This window comes from Entamoeba invadens, assembly GCF_000330505.1.
Source record: "Entamoeba invadens IP1 unplaced genomic scaffold scaff_1105074725225, whole genome shotgun sequence".
NCBI lineage: Eukaryota > Evosea > Mastigamoebida > Endamoebidae > Entamoeba > Entamoeba invadens.
The window spans coordinates 179,981-197,539 of record NW_004443552.1 but is presented as its reverse complement, the minus strand read 5'-3'; the positions used below and the strand labels follow the sequence as shown (position 1 = coordinate 197,539).

General features: G+C 33.3%; 9 protein-coding genes across 9 annotated transcripts; 5 read left to right on the top strand and 4 right to left on the bottom strand.

The window, feature by feature from the left end:
- Positions 1 to 185: 185 nt before the first annotated feature.
- Positions 186 to 1,544, top strand: EIN_380980 (dolichyl-diphosphooligosaccharide--protein glycosyltransferase 67 kDa subunit precursor, putative; the record flags this gene model as incomplete). The annotated part of the gene is made up of 2 exons (XM_004258864.1): positions 186 to 424; positions 482 to 1,544. 2 exons carry the CDS (start codon positions 186 to 188, stop codon positions 1,542 to 1,544), a joined length of 1,302 nt encoding a protein of 433 aa, XP_004258912.1.
- A 318-nt stretch (positions 1,545 to 1,862) lies between these two features.
- Positions 1,863 to 2,774, top strand: EIN_380970 (60S ribosomal protein L7A-1, putative; the record flags this gene model as incomplete). The annotated part of the gene is made up of 1 exon (XM_004258863.1): positions 1,863 to 2,774. The coding sequence occupies one exon, from the start codon at positions 1,863 to 1,865 to the stop codon at positions 2,772 to 2,774; it is 912 nt and encodes a 303-aa protein (XP_004258911.1).
- Positions 2,775 to 3,138: 364 nt separating this feature from the next.
- Positions 3,139 to 4,292, bottom strand: EIN_380960 (WD repeat domain phosphoinositide-interacting protein, putative; the record flags this gene model as incomplete). The annotated part of the gene is made up of 2 exons (XM_004258862.1): positions 3,139 to 3,956; positions 4,106 to 4,292. The coding sequence occupies 2 exons, from the start codon at positions 4,290 to 4,292 to the stop codon at positions 3,139 to 3,141; spliced, it is 1,005 nt and encodes a 334-aa protein (XP_004258910.1).
- Positions 4,293 to 5,489: 1,197 nt separating this feature from the next.
- Positions 5,490 to 6,560, top strand: EIN_380950 (hypothetical protein; the record flags this gene model as incomplete). The annotated part of the gene is made up of 1 exon (XM_004258861.1): positions 5,490 to 6,560. One exon carries the CDS (start codon positions 5,490 to 5,492, stop codon positions 6,558 to 6,560), a length of 1,071 nt encoding a protein of 356 aa, XP_004258909.1.
- Positions 6,561 to 7,493: 933 nt separating this feature from the next.
- On the top strand, positions 7,494 to 7,826 carry EIN_380940 (hypothetical protein; the record flags this gene model as incomplete). The annotated part of the gene is made up of 1 exon (XM_004258860.1): positions 7,494 to 7,826. The coding sequence occupies one exon, from the start codon at positions 7,494 to 7,496 to the stop codon at positions 7,824 to 7,826; it is 333 nt and encodes a 110-aa protein (XP_004258908.1).
- Positions 7,827 to 8,283: 457 nt separating this feature from the next.
- Positions 8,284 to 9,020, bottom strand: EIN_380930 (hypothetical protein; the record flags this gene model as incomplete). Its single annotated transcript, XM_004258859.1, has 4 exons — positions 8,284 to 8,589; positions 8,644 to 8,744; positions 8,785 to 8,798; positions 8,848 to 9,020. 4 exons carry the CDS (start codon positions 9,018 to 9,020, stop codon positions 8,284 to 8,286), a joined length of 594 nt encoding a protein of 197 aa, XP_004258907.1.
- Positions 9,021 to 11,490: 2,470 nt separating this feature from the next.
- EIN_380920 (hypothetical protein) lies at positions 11,491 to 12,054 on the bottom strand (the record flags this gene model as incomplete). The annotated part of the gene is made up of 2 exons (XM_004258858.1): positions 11,491 to 11,715; positions 11,758 to 12,054. 2 exons carry the CDS (start codon positions 12,052 to 12,054, stop codon positions 11,491 to 11,493), a joined length of 522 nt encoding a protein of 173 aa, XP_004258906.1.
- Positions 12,055 to 14,125: 2,071 nt separating this feature from the next.
- On the top strand, positions 14,126 to 15,151 carry EIN_380910 (hypothetical protein; the record flags this gene model as incomplete). Its single annotated transcript, XM_004258857.1, has 1 exon — positions 14,126 to 15,151. The coding sequence occupies one exon, from the start codon at positions 14,126 to 14,128 to the stop codon at positions 15,149 to 15,151; it is 1,026 nt and encodes a 341-aa protein (XP_004258905.1).
- A 569-nt stretch (positions 15,152 to 15,720) lies between these two features.
- Positions 15,721 to 17,493, bottom strand: EIN_380900 (atpase AAA family protein; the record flags this gene model as incomplete). Its single annotated transcript, XM_004258856.1, has 1 exon — positions 15,721 to 17,493. A coding segment is annotated over one exon (1,773 nt), but the record flags the coding sequence as incomplete, so codon positions are not given.
- Between the last annotated feature and the right edge of the window lie 66 nt (positions 17,494 to 17,559).

Sequence of the window (17,559 nt, the reverse complement as noted above, 5' to 3'; positions counted from 1 at the left end):
TAGTTGTGTTTGTGTATTTTCTTGGACTAACGATCCTCTCAATTGTGTTTCTGACACTGTACGTCACATTCTTTAAGAAGAAACATGGACCGGAGGTGACTGTAGTGAAAATGGCATAAATAATAGTTTTTGGTGTTAATTTGGTGAGAACTCAAAAACCCTATAAACTGCAAAATAAAGTAGTCATGGCAAAGGTATTCCTCCTTGTGCTTGCAGTGGTCTGTGGGGCGGTTGCAGAAGTCGTCAATGAAAATGCACTTGTCCAACTCGACTTGACACAGGCGTACCCAATTCTCTCAACTAAAATCATGGCAACATCCGACGAGGCATTCACCTCTTACACTTTCTTATTACCCAAAGAGTTAAAAGTCGCCTCCATTAAGTTCACTGACGCCGACTCTGAACAGGAAATTGCATATGAAAAGTTTGTTTTCTCGAACTAATGAAGTATAGTTTGAATAAATAATAAATATAGTAAAAGTGTGGGTTTAGTAGAAGAAGGACTCAGAGACAGAAAGACAACGTTGAAAGCGACGGAGTACGTCTTAAGCTTCGAGGCAGTGACGAAGAAACAAATTGTAGTTGACTATATAGAAACAAATAGCGTTGTTCCAAGACCAAAAACACTGTCAGAGTTTAAAACGATTGAAGGGGACTACACTTCACTGATTTGCCCAATGTCAATGTATTTAACAAAGTCTTGCCAAGTCGTCGTGGAGCACTCGACAGGTATTAAAGTGTTGTCTGCACAAGCTCATAACACTGTTGGTAATAACACTGCGATAGGTCCGATAGACGATATCGAGCCGATGCGCGAGGAAAGAGTCCAAATCCATTTTGCGCCAAAGGTCCATCTTAAAATCGAGAGCATGACACATATCATCGACTTGCCAACTGTTGCGAGTAATGCAAGAGTAGAAGACTGGTTTGAAGGAGCAACGAATGAAGGACCTTTTGTCGAGAAATTCAGTCGCGCGGACTTCCAGAAGAACATCGGAAACTATCCGAATGCGATTGGAGTCTTTGAAATGGCATTTGACGCACGAGCAGAGCATTTCATCTACAAAGATCGATCGGGGAATATATCGACGTCGGAAGTGATGTTGCACGACGAGAATGTGACATTGATGGCATTGCCAAGATACCCCCTCATGAGCGGGTGGAAGACGGAGTTTATGATTGGCCACGACATAGCTGCGAATGTGATTCAAAAAGACGGGAAAGTCATTGTAAAGTTGCCCCAACTGAAAGAAGCAATAGCTGAAAAGGTCATCGCAAAAGTCTATTTGCCAGACGGAGCAAAATACACGAAGTGCACTGGACTTGGGAAAGTCGAAGTGACAGAGAGAGACGCGTTCATGTCTTTTGCAAAAAGAGCGGAAGTCGACGTCCAATTTGAAAACGTCAATTTGATGGAAGAAAATTTGTTTGTTGTGGAGTTTGAGGAATCAGTCACTGCGGCTACAGGAACTCTTGTGGTGTTTTCCGCATACATTTCTGTTGTGTTGATCGCGTTCTTCCTCTTCATCGAGTACTCAGCATAAAGTAAGCTTTCAGTATGGTTTATATTAGTTTGTATATAACTTTCATATAGTTTTTTTCATTATTCTATTTCATTGTAGTAAAATATAATAAATCTACTAATTTTATTGATTAATAATTTATTGATTAATAAAAATAATATATATACAGGTAAGAGATTTACATTAAAAAAAAATATTGAAAATAGCATGAAAAACACCACAGAGCCGAAATAATACAACCGTTAAAAGTTATGAGACCCTTTTTTGAAAAAAAAAGAATAGTAAAAATGAATTATAAAAAGCTACAGAAGAGCTATAGTAAAAGAAACTATTAAAAAAATGAAAAGAGGGTTAATAGTTAAAAGGGTAAACTACTTAGTGATTGTCGAGATGTCAGGGAAGGAGGTGACAAAGAAGGCTAAGCACACGAAGGCAGTCAAAATTGCGAACCCATTGATTAAATCCACTCCAAAGACCTTTGGGATGGGGAATGTCCAACACAAGAGAGATTTGTCGCGATATGTCAAATTCCCAAGATATGTCCGAGTCCAGAAGGAGAAGAGAATTTTGATGAAGCGTTTGAAAGTCCCCCCAGCGGTCAACATCTTCTACAACCACACTTTGGATAAGCAGAATGCTCTTACTCTCTTCAAGGTATTGGATCACATTAAGCCAGAAGAAAGTGCTGTCCGAAGAGCTCGCATCAAAGCCGCTGCCAAGGAATTAGCCGAGAAACTTGCTAAGAAGGAGAAGGCTCCAAAAGTCACCAAAAACACTGAGGTGAAGCCATTTGTCAAGTCCGGATTGAACTTGGTCACTAAGTTGATCGAAAAGAAACAAGCCAAGTTGGTCATCATCGCTCATGATGTCTGCCCACTCGAGATGGTCTTGTTCATGCCATACTTGTGCAAGAAGCTCGAAGTCCCATACTGCATTGTTAAGGGTAAGGCTAGACTCGGTAAGATCATCCACAAAAAGACTGCTGCTTGCCTTGCTATCACTGATATCGCTAAGGAAGACACCGCCAGCTTCAATGCTCTCGTCGAGAACGTCAAGTCTTTGTACTTCGATAACGTCCACATGTACAGAGAGTTCGGTGGAAGAATCAACGGATTCAAACATAACCAGAAACAAATGAAACTCCAAGCCAAACTCGACAAGGACTCCGCTGATAAGGCTAAACAACAAGCAGCGTTGACCGTTAATACACCCGTCGAAGCTCCAGCTGCTGCCCCAGAAACCAAGGCATAAGATTTTTTTTGGTGTTTTCAGGTTCATTTGTTCGTCTTGTTGTTGTGTTCATTCAGTGTTCGTATTATAGTAAATATATTAAATAATAACTATATATAAACTATACTTCAATTCAATTGTTTGGGTGAGTAAAACTAGTGATTCTAGTTTCATAACTATTTAAATTATTTGATTAAAAACCCACTTTTTTCTAGTAAAAATACTATTAAACAAGACAATAGTTTAAATTATGATATTTTAATAGAATAAAAAGAATACTACTAAATATTATAATACTAGTAAATTCTCATTATAATATAATAAATAGTATTATATTTATTGAATGAATCAAACTAACATAAAAAGTGAATAACCACAATTGCATTCAAAGAATGGGAGAAGACTCATCTTGAACCATTGTCATCTTTCCTTTATCAGTGGTGATGTTAAACTTCATGAAAGACCCTTCTTGAGTGATGGCCATAACACTCATCGAAGGCGAATTTTGCCACCCGAAGAAGACGGAAGTATAGACCTCTGGTGTAATTGAGAATTCACAACATCCATAGACTCCAGAAAAGCCGGGGACGATTTTGGAGAATTTTGACTCTTTGTTGGCAACATCGCCGTCTTGTTGGAGGGTGTATAAATGAATAGTTCCTCTGTTACTATTAGTAACTATAAATTTGCCGTCTTGTGAGAAAGAAATGGAATAGATCTCAGCAGCATTTTTCCCACGACGGAACTCGCCAACCTTCTCGCCACGAGCGGTGTCCCAAACTCTGAATAAAGTCCCTTCCGAACTTGCAGTCACCAACAAATTGGCTTCTGGCGACAAACTCATTGCGGAAATGATGTGTTTGTGTGCTTCAATAGATGCGGACGCCCCCGTTTCTAAGTTTGAGACTATGACTTTACCGTCTTCGGTGGAGGGATACGCAATTATTTTCTTGTCTGAGGAAGACACAGCAATGAGTCCTCTTGGGTTGGGACATGTCTTAAACGTCTGGCGGAGATTCAAGTTTCTAAAGTCATAGACAAAGACACTTGTGTCTACTACAACTACTATTATATCACGTTTTAAACGAGCAGCACGGACGGGAGAGTCATACTCCAACTCGGCAATCCCTTTGTTTTGATAGTCGTCCCAAATGATTAATTTTGTAGGGGGGAAGACCGGTTGTGGTCCACCACCAACCAAAGCTTGACATTAATTTTCTTATTAATATATAATTAAAGTATTAGAAATGGGTGTCATAGAGGTGAAGTTGTTATAATTAAGTAACTATTAATTAACTAGTGTGGTTATAGTATAATAATAGTTAACATGAACTATATGTGTAGTAACAAACCAACTAAATTCGACTTGTATAGCAATTCTATAATTCCTACCCCTCCATTAAAATTACGTTTGAACCGCTCGCGAAGCCGTGTCTGTTCAATCCCAAATACACAAAACCCTCGTGTAGTGCCGAGGGCAAAACAGGAATAATCTTGGTTAAAACTGATGCAAAGAATACTTTGGTTGTCACTCGACATGGTTGGTCTACCTTTCAAGTTCTTTTTCAAGTTCGTCTTCTTCACTGGTTCGATTTGTGCTTTTTTTCTTTGTGGTTCACACCTTGATATTTATTACATTTTTGGGAACTTTCTCTGTTGTGTTTGAAAAAACTAGTAAATAATAGTTTTTTACTATTTACATATAATTGTTTCTTATGAAAAAACAAAAATGTAATTTAAAAGAAAAGAAGGTGAAGAGGGGCAATTTGCGTGTTATTTTAAATTTTTTTTTAAAAAAAAACATATAAATGAAATTTGAAGGGAAATTTCATGATCTCGAAAAAAAATAAGTTCAATTGGATAAAGAACAAATAGTTTGTAGAAGAATTGATATATAAGAAGAAATATCTTGTATTGAAATTGTGGTATAAAATAACTCTTATGATAATCATTTTGTATTTTTAGTACCACATCTGTACATCTCAAAATTATTCTTTATAATTTTAATATAGTATTATAATTATATAATTTAATTGTTGTTATTAGCTAATTTTTAATTGTTGATTATAATAAGAAAAAAACGACACAATTTTTTTTAACCAAAAACTATATTAATGGTATTCTTTGATACTAAATCAAAAATATAATAAATTTACCCAAAACTTTATTTAATTTTGTTTTTGATAATTTTTTTTTAATTAATTCGAATAAATACAATAATATAAATAATATTTTTATTAAATAAATAATCAAATAAAAAATAAAAAAAATGAAACCAAATTGATTTAATTTATTATTATTTAATAAAAATAAATTATAACTATACTTAGTAATTATTTTAATTATATTTATAGTTAAAATCTCAAATAGAATTGAATCCACAAAAAAGATGAATATGTTGATATATTTTTCAGTTAACTTAAATTTATAATAAAAAAAATAATAATGTATAGTTGTAGGTTTTAATTTGATAAACCATGATAATATTAAAGAATAAAATTGATAAGAATTAAAAACAAGGAATTACAATCAATGATGGACAACACCATTACAATCAATTCAGTAGAATTATTTAATCTTTACAACAACAAAGAAATCACCGACGACATTGTATTAGAATATTTATCAGATTGTGTTACATGCGATCAGAAATTAGCTGTTGTTAGTGTAATGGATAGACTGAGTCAAGAACAAATTTCAGTGATTTATAGTTTGGGGAATTGGAAAATTGTTCGAATGATGATAAACTGGCTTATCGAGGTGAGTACTAGCAATGGCAAAACAGAGAACAAACTTGGGATATCAATTGTGAATAGTATCGCAAATTTCATCATAACAAACAAAGACGACTTCATTGAGGAGATCAAGACACTTAATGAGAAGAAAGAGTCATTTAAAGAAAACATTGCAGCTTTGTTGAAATCGGTATTGTCAAAAGTAAGTCAACCAAAAGAAAGGAAGAAGAAGATTGAGCGCAAATCTTTGGAAAAGAAGGTTCCCGAGAAAAAATTGGAGAAAAAGTCGAAGTTTGTCGTCGAGAGCGACGAAGAGGACACCCGTTCAAAGTTACAAAAGCGTAAGAAGAAAGTTGAGAAGAAAGAAATTGAAGTTCACAAGAAACGCCCGATTTTTTCAGAACCAGAAGTAAAGAGAGTCAGGCGAAGAAATCGTGATGTCGACGACGATGCAGAGGACGATGTACAGTTTGGAAAAGAACCTCGGCAAGGAATAAACACCATTTCAAAGAACAAAGAAGCTTATTTGAAAGGACTAATTAATTATGGGTGTGTTGACAACATGAAGTCAAATTTGCTATTACAACAGATTGCAAGTCTGGGCCCAGATATGGACTTGAACACCGACGTCGACTTTTTGAATCAATCACCAAACCCAAATCCCGTCTTTAAAATACCCGAGCCTTTCCCATCAAATTATATGAACACAAAACTTGTCTTTGGCAAGATGAGCAAAAACAAGGACAAACCATATGTGAAATGCGCCAGTACGCTCATCCTCCCCAAAAATGATGATTTCGAGGCGAAGGGTGGTGAGATGTTTAAAACAACATTTTCTAAAATACACACATTGTCAGTCAGCGAGCCACCAACACAGCGACAGTCGAACGCAAACTCGTACATCGCTTATGACGATCAACCAAATAGGGAGTACGACGAAACGGGTTTTGAGCAAGGACCGCCAACCGAATATAAACCACTTAATGTCCTAACGGGTAGAAGGACACAAACTGATTCGTATGACCCCTTCACGTTCTTCAGGATCGGTTATAAACAATATGATAAAGTGTAGATCGAAATTATTGACAGGTTGGTACCATTGACTTCCTTTTTTTTATTGCGCTTAAGTGTGTTCTCGTTCCTCATCAAGAGTTTTGTGATTTTTTTGGCAGAACGATTGTGGAAATGTTTCTTTGCTTAAGCATTATAATTCAACGGAAATCAAGATCTAATTATGAAGTACTAAATTAATAAAGACTTAAAGAAGAGTTTTGTAAGAGAAGGTTTTGAGGTACAACATATTTCGCTTTTTTGTCAACACGCCATTCCAACATTATGACATGTGAGCTATATGCATCTAGTTTTGTAGTATAATAAGTTAATAAAACAAGTTAATCAAAAACAAAAAAAATACAGCTCATAGAATGCCGTTTGATATTTAAAATTTAACTTGTTTTAATAAGCAAAAAACTATTCTTTGAACTAAAATTAAAATATCTTTTCATAATGAAATAATTATTAAAAAAAGCCATACTTCAAAAAAATCAATCTAGTAAATAATAGATACTTTTAATAGATTTCAATAGTATAATGACACAATCAATTAATTTTTGATTTACAAAAAATATTTACAATTTTTTTGGAGGTTTAAAAAATTATTTTGTGAATTCTATTGAATGATACGTATAAAGCGTGGTATTAATCGGGAAAAGTATTTGGTTGGTATTTTCAACAAAACAAAATCAAATTGTCGAAAGGAAAAGACCAATTCTAATAAAATTCTAATAATGAAAGAATTAACGAACAAGACAATGGTCCTTAAAAAAGAAAAACTGATCTCAATAGTAAAAATTACAGTAAAAGAACTATAGAATGCAAAGCCAAGCACTTAAAAAAGAGTGAGAGATGATTGAAGTTTCTGAACAACGAGTGATGTAACCAGAGAAAAAAAGGGTGAACTCTGGACAATAAAAAGCTTAAAGAACTGACAACTTCATAAACAGTTATGGAAGCGTTAGAAACGTCACAACCACGCCGTGTAGCAATGATGGCCCCCACAAGGCCAACCAGAATGCACTCGCAAGACCTTAGCAAGTCAACCAAGCACGAGATCGAGAAAGGGGTCTTTGCCTTAGTCTTGCGGGCTTTGATTGAGTCTCCCGACGGAGACTTCTGCCCTTTGTCCCCTCGAGGGGACACACTCACCTTCGACGACCTCTATGAAAAGTGTTACCATGCCGTTCGAATGGCTTTGAAGTGTGGAGACAAGACTGTTGAGTCTGTCTACCCGACTATAAGAAAACTAGTCTTAAAGTATAAATCCGAAGCTTTATTATGACTTGTTTAATTCATCTGTTTGTAGTTGTGTTGGTTTCTTATTAATAAACTCATGTTTTTGTCTTCTTTATTTCGTTAATTTCTCGTTCCACCACGCGAGTTGATGTAAAGTCAATGCCTATTTATATTATTTTCATTTTTGAATGTTTTGATTGAAATAGACTCTATTTCTAATTAAGTCTAATATACTTTATTATGGTTTTATTTTCTATATGTTTTATTATCGTTCTTTTTAACAATTGAAGATTTTTTCCATTTCTTAGGTTTATTTTTTTCTTTCAATAAGCTATTTTTAATATTGATTGGTTTAGACTTGATATTTTAATACAAATATAGTTGTCGTTCTATTAATAAATAGTTTACAATAAATAATAAAAAATGAAAGAATAGATAGATTACTAGAGATAATAAGTATTATAAAAGAATAATAAATAAACCAATAACGTTTAGTAAAAATATTAACAACATGAAGACTTGTTTTGTTGTGGTTCTTTAGGGAAGTTGATAATGACTTGTTCCTTTTGTTGTGTGTCCTCTTTAATTTTTTCATTCTCGACTTTTTGCATAGTTAATTTGACGATCGAGTCAAACAAGAACTCCACGTTGTTTCCCGTCTTTGCGGAGACCTTCACGTACAAGACGTCTGGAAATGCTTTTGTGATTTGGTCATCCTCTACTTTACTTTCTAAGTCATTTTTGTTCCCGACTATTACAACCGTGTTTTCATATCCTTCACTACGAATCTCATCTAACCAATAACTTGCCTACCGTGTCAGTTTTGTTATTTAATGATTGAAGAGTAGATAGGGTAAACACACTTTTTGGAAGGTCAAGAAGTTGTTCAAATCAAAGACAACAAGTGCAACATCCGCGTTTCTATAATATGACTTCCCAATACTCCGAAATCGCTCTTGACCAGCTTTTTGTTATTCAAAATGTTATTTGATCGATCAACAAACCTGTATCCCATAACCTCTTTGTTAGTATTGTGTTATTTGTTTGTGGAGTGAAGAAGAACAAACTGGACTCTTAAAGGTTCGTTGTTGTAGGTCACCTCTTTGAACTTGAAATCAACTCCAACGGACGCTAAAAAGATGTCATCAAATGTGTTTGAAATGTATCGTTGGGTCAGTGACGTTTTTCCAACAGACGATTCGCCAACTAATAGCATTTTGAGTGTTTTTCCTTTCTCCATAGTTGGTTTCAGTGTGTTTTCAAAATGAGTTGAATTTTTTTATTCAAAGTCGAAATATTATGTATAGTTTATTTATTATTAAATATTAAATTTGTTTACTTTATAAGTATAATTAATTTTATTTAAAAAATACTATTTATATATTAATGGTTATAAATTCTATTATTCATAATTGTATGTGATAAAAAGAACTATATTTTAAAATGTGTATTAATATAATTTGTAAATTATATGAAAAATAATTACCCGTCATTAAATGACGGAAACAAATTGTGGATAGATAAAATTATTATATATGATAATAAAATAGTTCATATAATATTTATATTTATTAAGAAATATCACACGTCTTTAGAAAACACAAATGAAGTAATAGTAAATAAACAGAGTTGTACTAATAACAAAGAGTATGTGCTTTAAATGAGTTGTATAAGGGAATGATTCTGTGGTCTTTCTAGACTAGAAAGGTAAGGTGCAATAACATTTTCGTTACCGACAATGACAAAAGGTTTTTTGTTAGTGTTCTTCTGAAGAATGGAGAGGATTTCTGAGTCACATTCTTCATCTTTATCATCGAATAGTGAATTCTTAAACATAACACAACTCTTTGACATCTCTCTTCGAGCTATTAAGGCTTGTTGGCCTCGTGGGGAGTTTGGTGTAGAGGAGGAGAAGTTCATTTTGAATATGGAGTACAAAAGTTTCTTTAAATTGGAGCATTTAAAAATATGGAACAACTCTTTCTATAAATAGAACAAACATTTAAAAAATGAATATTCTTGGTAAGTTTGTTTGGCTCTATTGGGTCGGGTAATGCAATCAAAATGGTGGGTATAATAATCGACCAAAATACAAAAGGCAATCAACAAACCAATTTCTCACTTTTCCCCGTTTCTGAACCACCAAACCCGGTTTTCAATCAAGTTCGATAATTATATAAAAAGTTATTCTATTTTTATTATGGGGTTTAATTATAAACAGGTGTTTTATAATACAAAAAATAACATTCTTCATTTTTTCACACACTTAGTTGAAAATTACAATTTTTTACAGTTTTTAGTAATAGGTAATTAACTTTAATTTTAAACAAAGATTTTGGTGATCATAAAACATAATTCCTGATATTTTGCTTGGAATTTTGCTATTGTTTTTCGTGTGCACATGTGTTTCCACGTTTTGCTCTATATATATAAATAATTTCTAAAAATAAATGGGGTTTGTAGTTAAAATATCTTCTTGATAGTTCAAACAATAGTACCAAATACAATCAAAAAACGGGAAAATAAACGCAATCAATTATTGATTTTTTTTGTAAATAATTCAAAAAAAGATTTTATTTTGAATTATTAATATATAGTTTAAAAAATTAAATATTTTAAAAAATGTCACACAAATAGATTCGCTGTTTTTTTTTCAATAATATAATAATTTTGATAAAAATACCAATTCATTTTTAAATGTGTGGTTTAGTGGAATACATACAAAAATATTAGTGTCATATTATAATATAATAGAAAAAACAAATAGAGTTTGTTGGTGTTGATTGGTTACACAAAGCAAAAATTGTCAACTTGGATTTGATGATCTATTATTAATAATATCGATCCAAAACTCCATTTATTTCATTTATTTTACATGCGAAAAGGTACTTTTGAAAGTTGGGTAGTTTGAATACCTATTATTGTCCAACTGGAATGGCTTAAAAACCTGTTAAAACAGGTAAAACACACACAAAGAATAGAAAAATGTATATTTGGAATAACAATTATTTTGAAATACAAATGATTAAATGGTCAAATAACGCATTTATCTCTATAGAGTTTTTATTATATTAGTTTTCAATTTAAATAAAAAAACTATATTTTATAAGTTATGTTCTTATGTGTCTTTTCGAAAACTTCATATCGAACTCAATTTTTATTTATAACATAATTTAACAAAGTTTATAGAATCATTTCAATTTAATAACTGGGCTATATTATTATTACTCAGTTTAATTAAAAACTATTGTTTTGTTATAGTTAAAAGAAACCATTTGAATGGTTAAACAATTTTTTTGCATTTTGGTTAGAGATTATTTAAACTATTTAAATAGTTTTAATCAATTAAAAATATATTTAGAAGTCTTTTCCATTGTTAATATTATACAACAGTTCAAAATTCAAGCTATTTAAATATTCGCAGTAATTTGAATTTGTTTAATGAACATCAAAATAAACTTGACAACCAATGAGTGTATATACACTTGTTTATAAAGGGGTATTGATTGATTTTGTGCGAAAAACTGTGAAAAACGAAAAAAACTTTATCATTGCTAAAGATATAAAATTTTTTCAACTGACTTGCAATTGATTTTGTTCAAACAAGTTTATAAAAAGAAATCATTGTAAATTAGATAATGAAGTAGTGAACGTTTCATTACTCAACATGGTTTGGTTTCTAATGTCAAACAACAAATACAAATTGTGGTTTAATCTGTTCGTGTCAAGTGCAACATCCGACTGATTTTTTCCCTTCTCTTCTTTTTATAAACAATGTGGATTTCGTTCATCAGCGCGTCATTGGCTTTCAAAGCAACCATCACGCGTTCCTTCTCCCCCGTGTACAAAGGGTCCAGTTGTTTGTTTAACAGTTTGTTTTTCTTTCGCAGTATTTTCCCATCTATCTTAGCCACTTCAAATTTCATTTTTACGTCCTTTTATTCAGTGTTTTCAACCATATGTTTCAAAATACAAACTTGATACTCCAACTCAGCTCCAACTCTTGACTTATCATTAACAAACGACTGGTTTTCGTGGATTATTGCCTGTGGCTTGAGTTCATTTTGTTCTGGAATGTGGTCTGAGCTTGTTTGGTCCTCCTCGTCTTCCTTTTCATTTGACAAGTCTTCCTTTTTGACGTTTCTGTGATCATCTGGTACTGGGCTGACACTCCTCGATGGGGGTGTTTCCACCATGTTGTCCTCTTCATTTGCTTTGTCTATCCCAATGACTTTTGTTGTTATGATGTTACCACTGTCGCTTGAAGACTCCATTAATGGTGCTCTTCTCAATTTTCTTCGCTCTATTGTGGTTTCTTTCCGTCTTTTTGATCTCAATCAAAAAAAAATGTTGTGATTTTTTAGAGTAACTATATTAATTAATATGTTTATAATATAATCACTATTTGCATTATTTCTATTATTTATTTTTTATAATAAATTTAATTATTATAATATGGTTAATTATAAATTAGATTTATAAGAAAAAAAAAATTTTATTTCATTTTTCAAATACACTTTATTTATAATTAAATAATTAATAAAAATATTAGAAAAAAAAAGCCAAAAAAAATAATAAAAACTATTATAAATACTAATAAAAAAATATCACTGTTTTTTTAATAAACCAAACAATAAATAATAGAATTAGCCAATAAATAAACACAAAAAAAGTCGAATAAGGAACAAAGAAATTGTATGGAAGAAAACAACAAAAACGATGAATTGAAAACGGCGATGGAAGAAGTTGGTGTTTCGGCTACAAACATTGAAAACCATGGGATTGTGACATTTGAAACAACCAACGGTTGTGATACAATCCAGTCAGACGACTTTGACGTCAAAACGTTTCGTGAGAATATTATGAAGAGGTTGGAGACTCAACAAAACCCTTTGTCAAACACATCTCAAAAATTACGAGTCGAGTTTGAAAGAGCACTTCAACAACTCGATAAATAAAATGTTATTTGTTTTGTTTTTATTTTTTAATGAAATTAACAAATCAATTAATACAAAAAACTATTTGTAATAAAAGTTGTTATTCTAAAAACTTAATAGTAAATAAATAATTAGATATGGTACATTTTTGAATTTGTTTTTTAGTTTAAAATGATAATTAAATTTTTATTGTTCATAATTAGTTATTCAATTTTTAAACCGTTTAATTATATATATTAATCTTTAGGGAATTTGTTGAATCATTTACTTAAAAAACAAAGAGAATAAAAGGGATGTCAATTATGATAGGCAAAAGTGTCATTTAATTATCACTAATATATTCAATTCTATTTAAAAATAAATTGCAAAAAATCCAAACTTTATCATATTTCTAAAACGACCTTTCTGTCGGGATTTTTTTTATTCTTTTTATAGTTTTTTCAAACTATTTTTTGTACCAAACAACACCAAATTTTTTTAAACAACATTTAATAAGAACAGTTTTTTTGTTTAAACCACTTTAATTAATATTTATATAATATAATATATCACTAAATAAATTTTCTTTTTAAAACCAAAAAATGGAATTAATTTTTAAACATAAAAATTAATTATATCATTTTTCCCAATCCAAACGGTTTAACAAAACAACTTATAGTAACTAAATCTAAAATAAACTATATATAATGATACATTATATTGTTTTAATTTAGGAAGTTTGGCAGTTTTAGAGAAACTAGAAGAAAATCCATAATAATCCCTGAAAAAGAGGGGAAAACCATTAAACATAGCTCGAATTAATATAAAAAGAAATTACAACTTTTGCATTTCCCGTTTTGTGCCGTATGGTTGGCTATAAAAAGCCATCCCAAAACACATTTATTTAAAAACAAGCAAATCATGATTAGCTGTTTACCATTGTTTGGCTTGTTTTTGCTCGAATCAGTTATTTTTTCTGAAAATAAAACGGCATAATACCCAAATAGCTTTGCTTTAATTTAGTAAAAGAAACACTCAAGAATTGGGAAGTTTTTGAGTCAAAATTTCGTTTTTTTGATTTTAAAATATAAATCAAGACGACATTTTCAAATGTGCAAATAAAAAAGAAAACCAGACCATAGACGTGTTTGTTCCGTCATTTTTCCGTAAAAAAAGATTAGAAAAAAAAAGTGGTAAATACGGGCTAGATCTGGAGGGGAAACTTGCCAAAAAAACAATTGGCAAAATGGGTTTTTCATTTTCAAAAGGTGACCACGTCAAGGGTTAAAAAGAAAAAACACTGTTTTTCAAGCGAAGATTCGGGGAATGGCACCAAAACAGAATTTTACAAAAATCACAAAAGAGAAATTTAAATCCAGAAAAACGCAACAAAAATAGAAATCAAAAAGAACTCGAAAGGGAAATTTACATGTCAAAACCACAGCGCGCGATTTCAACGACGGAGGTAAAACGAGAGTCAAAATCGTTCGAGGCAGTCCAGCAGGCAGTTTTGATAGCCCTACTCAACTACCTCGGGTATTCGATCGAGATTAAGCACCCCGAGCGCCTTGCCGCAAAAACCATTCAATTTTTAATCGTCAACGAGTTGTTTTACGATGGAAAATCGTTAGGGTTTGGGGAGGATATCGAATCGGTCTGCAACGAGCGTTACGAGGGCGAAAAAAACACTGCCCCAAACGCCAAGAAAGTCAGACAAACGCGGCGTCACAAAGATATCAATCGGTCGGCACTCACGTTCAACCGCCTTTTGAAACTTGTCGAGGATCACGGGTACACCGTCAAAAGGCGATACACCAAATCTTCCTTCAAAACGTTCCGAATGGAAAAAATCACAGACATTCTATTGAACGATAAGATCATCATCGACACTGCACAAATGAATGACATCGGGAAAAGTGTGAACACCGTCATTACTAAAACGTTCAAGAAAGGTCCCTACAAGACCACGCTAATCGAAGTCAAGAACGAGGTTATCATGAACATTTTGCAGCAAGTGCCGTATTTCAAAAATTCGAAGACTAAAGAGATTGTGGAACAACCCGAACAAATGCAGTTTGACCCCGTCATGCTTCCACAGCAGAACTACTTTAAAGATATCCAGAGCTTCCCAAAGAAGGAAGATATCCAGGGGATGTACGATACTCGTGTAGAATGCTCTGAGCCGATCTTTGACAAAATCTACGATATTACCAACGAAAGAATGAAGGAGTTGTGCATGCCGATGGATTTCGGCGTCAAGAAGGAGTTTGTACAGGAGAGTGGTAGTGCGGGGAGTTACCCCCCTCTCAAGAAAGAACAAGAAGGAAGAACTTCACCCACGTACCAGCTCATGTTTAAGCCGGTTGATAATGACCCCTTCTTTCAACCACCTGTACAACCATTTGTACAACAGAACCATTTCCAATACCAACCTCAACAAAATGTTTATGTCTAATTGTCTTAAATTCTTTGTGTTTTAGCCTCTCTTGTAATTGTGCATTCTGCCGTTTTCAATCTTTGTGATGAATAATATTTATGTTTATATTTTTACCTTGTTAAATCTTTCTTCTTTTCATATTTAACTGTTTTATTGATAAGATGATTAATATGTTTAATTATTAATAATATTTTTACTTAATAAGTTATTATCAAATTAGATATGTGTTACTATTTATTAATATAATATAGATATAATTTATAAAACCTTTTAATTTATCATTTTGTTGAAATAAAATACAAAACTCAAGAAATTTTTAACAAAATAAAGACTTTAAAAATTATAAAAAACGAACTCATATTTTATTAGTTAACTCTAATAAAATATGAGTTTTATTTTAGTCAACTAATTCAAAGTTTAATTATGTTATTTAATTAAAAAAGAAGAAATAAAAAGAAATATTTAAACTTATTTCTCAAGTTTAATTATTACTAATAAAGTATTATAATTCATAAACTACTATATTTATAGTATAAAATGTTAACATTTTGTTATATAAAAATAAAAATGAATAACAAAATACTCAATCAATTTTGTGACAAAATGTTTTGCTTGATCTTGAGGTATTCGAGTTCATCTTCTTTACTTACACTTCTTCGAATTTTGAGGAGCGCCTCATCGAAGTGCTTTCTTTGGACCTCTCCTCCGACTTTTTGAGCCTCTTCATATCCGACATTTTTCACGACGTCGTTCAAAGCTCTTACACTTGCTTCTTTGACCAAAGCAGCCAAATCCGCTCCTGAAAACCCTTCGACTTTTTTGTCTCTTGCAATTGTTTCCAAGTTGATGTCTTTTTCAAGAGGGACTTTTTGTCTTCTACAAATCGTTTTTAAGATATCGACACGTGCGTTTTCATTGGGCAACTCGACTGAAATCAGTCTGTCAAGTCTTCCTGGACGTAACATGGCGGGATCAATGCAATCCGGGCGATTCGTCGCTGCAACAACAAACACGTCTTTCCGCACGTCCATCCCATCCAATTCAGTCAGTAACTGATTCACAATCCGCGAGACCCCACTCGAGTCTTCACTTCGTTTTGGCGCGAGCGCATCGAGTTCATCGAAGAAGATGACGCACGGCGCCGAGTTCTTTGCTCTCTCGAAGAGTTGTCGCACAGCTCTTTCTGCTTCGCCAACGTACTTATTGAGTAACTGTGGGCCTTTCACAGCAATGAAGTTTGCTTTACACTCATTTGCAAGTGCTTTAGCACAGAACGTTTTACCACACCCGGGCGGTCCATATAACAGAATCCCCGCCGGCGTGTAAATACCAAATTTCTTATACAACTCGGGGTATTGTACAGCACCAACAACAAGTCGAATTAACTCGTCATGGACGTTCTCCATCCCTCCAATAGAGTCCCACGTTACATCGGGTATAGTAGTAAACCCTTCTCTTAAAGCAGAAGGTTGTACTACTGTTAATGCATATTCGAAATCGTCTTGTTTGATATTCAGTTGTGCCAACTCAGTGACAGAAAGAGGCTCTTTATGCTCTTTTAAGTAATCGCAGACGGCTTGTCGCTGTTCGATACCATCTGCTAAATTAGGGTTTGGTGTTGGACTCTTCACCGATTCACTCCCGACTTTGGAATTGAAGACACGATGGACGGCATGCACGGCAGCCTCTTTAGTTAATGCTGCGATGTCTGCTCCAACATACCCCGCTGTAGACTTTGCGAGTGGAAGAATTTGAACGTCCTCAGCTATTTTGAGGTTTTCAATCATTTTTGTCACGATCTGTCGACGTTGTTCTTCACTTGGAATACCTAATGCTATTTCCTTATCAAATCGCCCAGCTCTTCGAAGAGCAGGGTCTAAAGAATCGGGTCGATTCGTCGCACCAATGACCATCACTGGCTTATCCGCTGTCGACAATTTGTCCATCGAAGAGAGAAGTTGCGCGACTATTCGCTTCTCCATTTCACGTTGCGAGTTGTCCCGTTTTTGTACGATCGAGTCAATCTCATCAATAAATAAGAGGGACGGCGCTAACTTCGCCGCATCATCAAATAAGTCACGAATCTTTTGCTCACTCTCACCAGATACCCCACCCACTAATTCAGTCGCTGATACCTCTATGAAGGGAACACCAACTTCCCCGGCTATCGCTTCGGCTAAAAGGGTTTTACCACACCCAGGTGGCCCATGTAATAAAATACCTCTTGGTGGGTCTATACCAACGTGTTTGTATATCTCTGGATGTAATAAAGGATACTCAACTAATTCTCTGATTTCTGTTATTATTTTGTCTATTCCTCCAATTTTATCAAAACCAAAAGTCACTTTCTTGGCACGAGTGTCTTTGGGTTTTGGAGTCGTTGACTTTGAAATTCGTGCTTTTGGTGTTGGTGTTTTCGTTTTGGA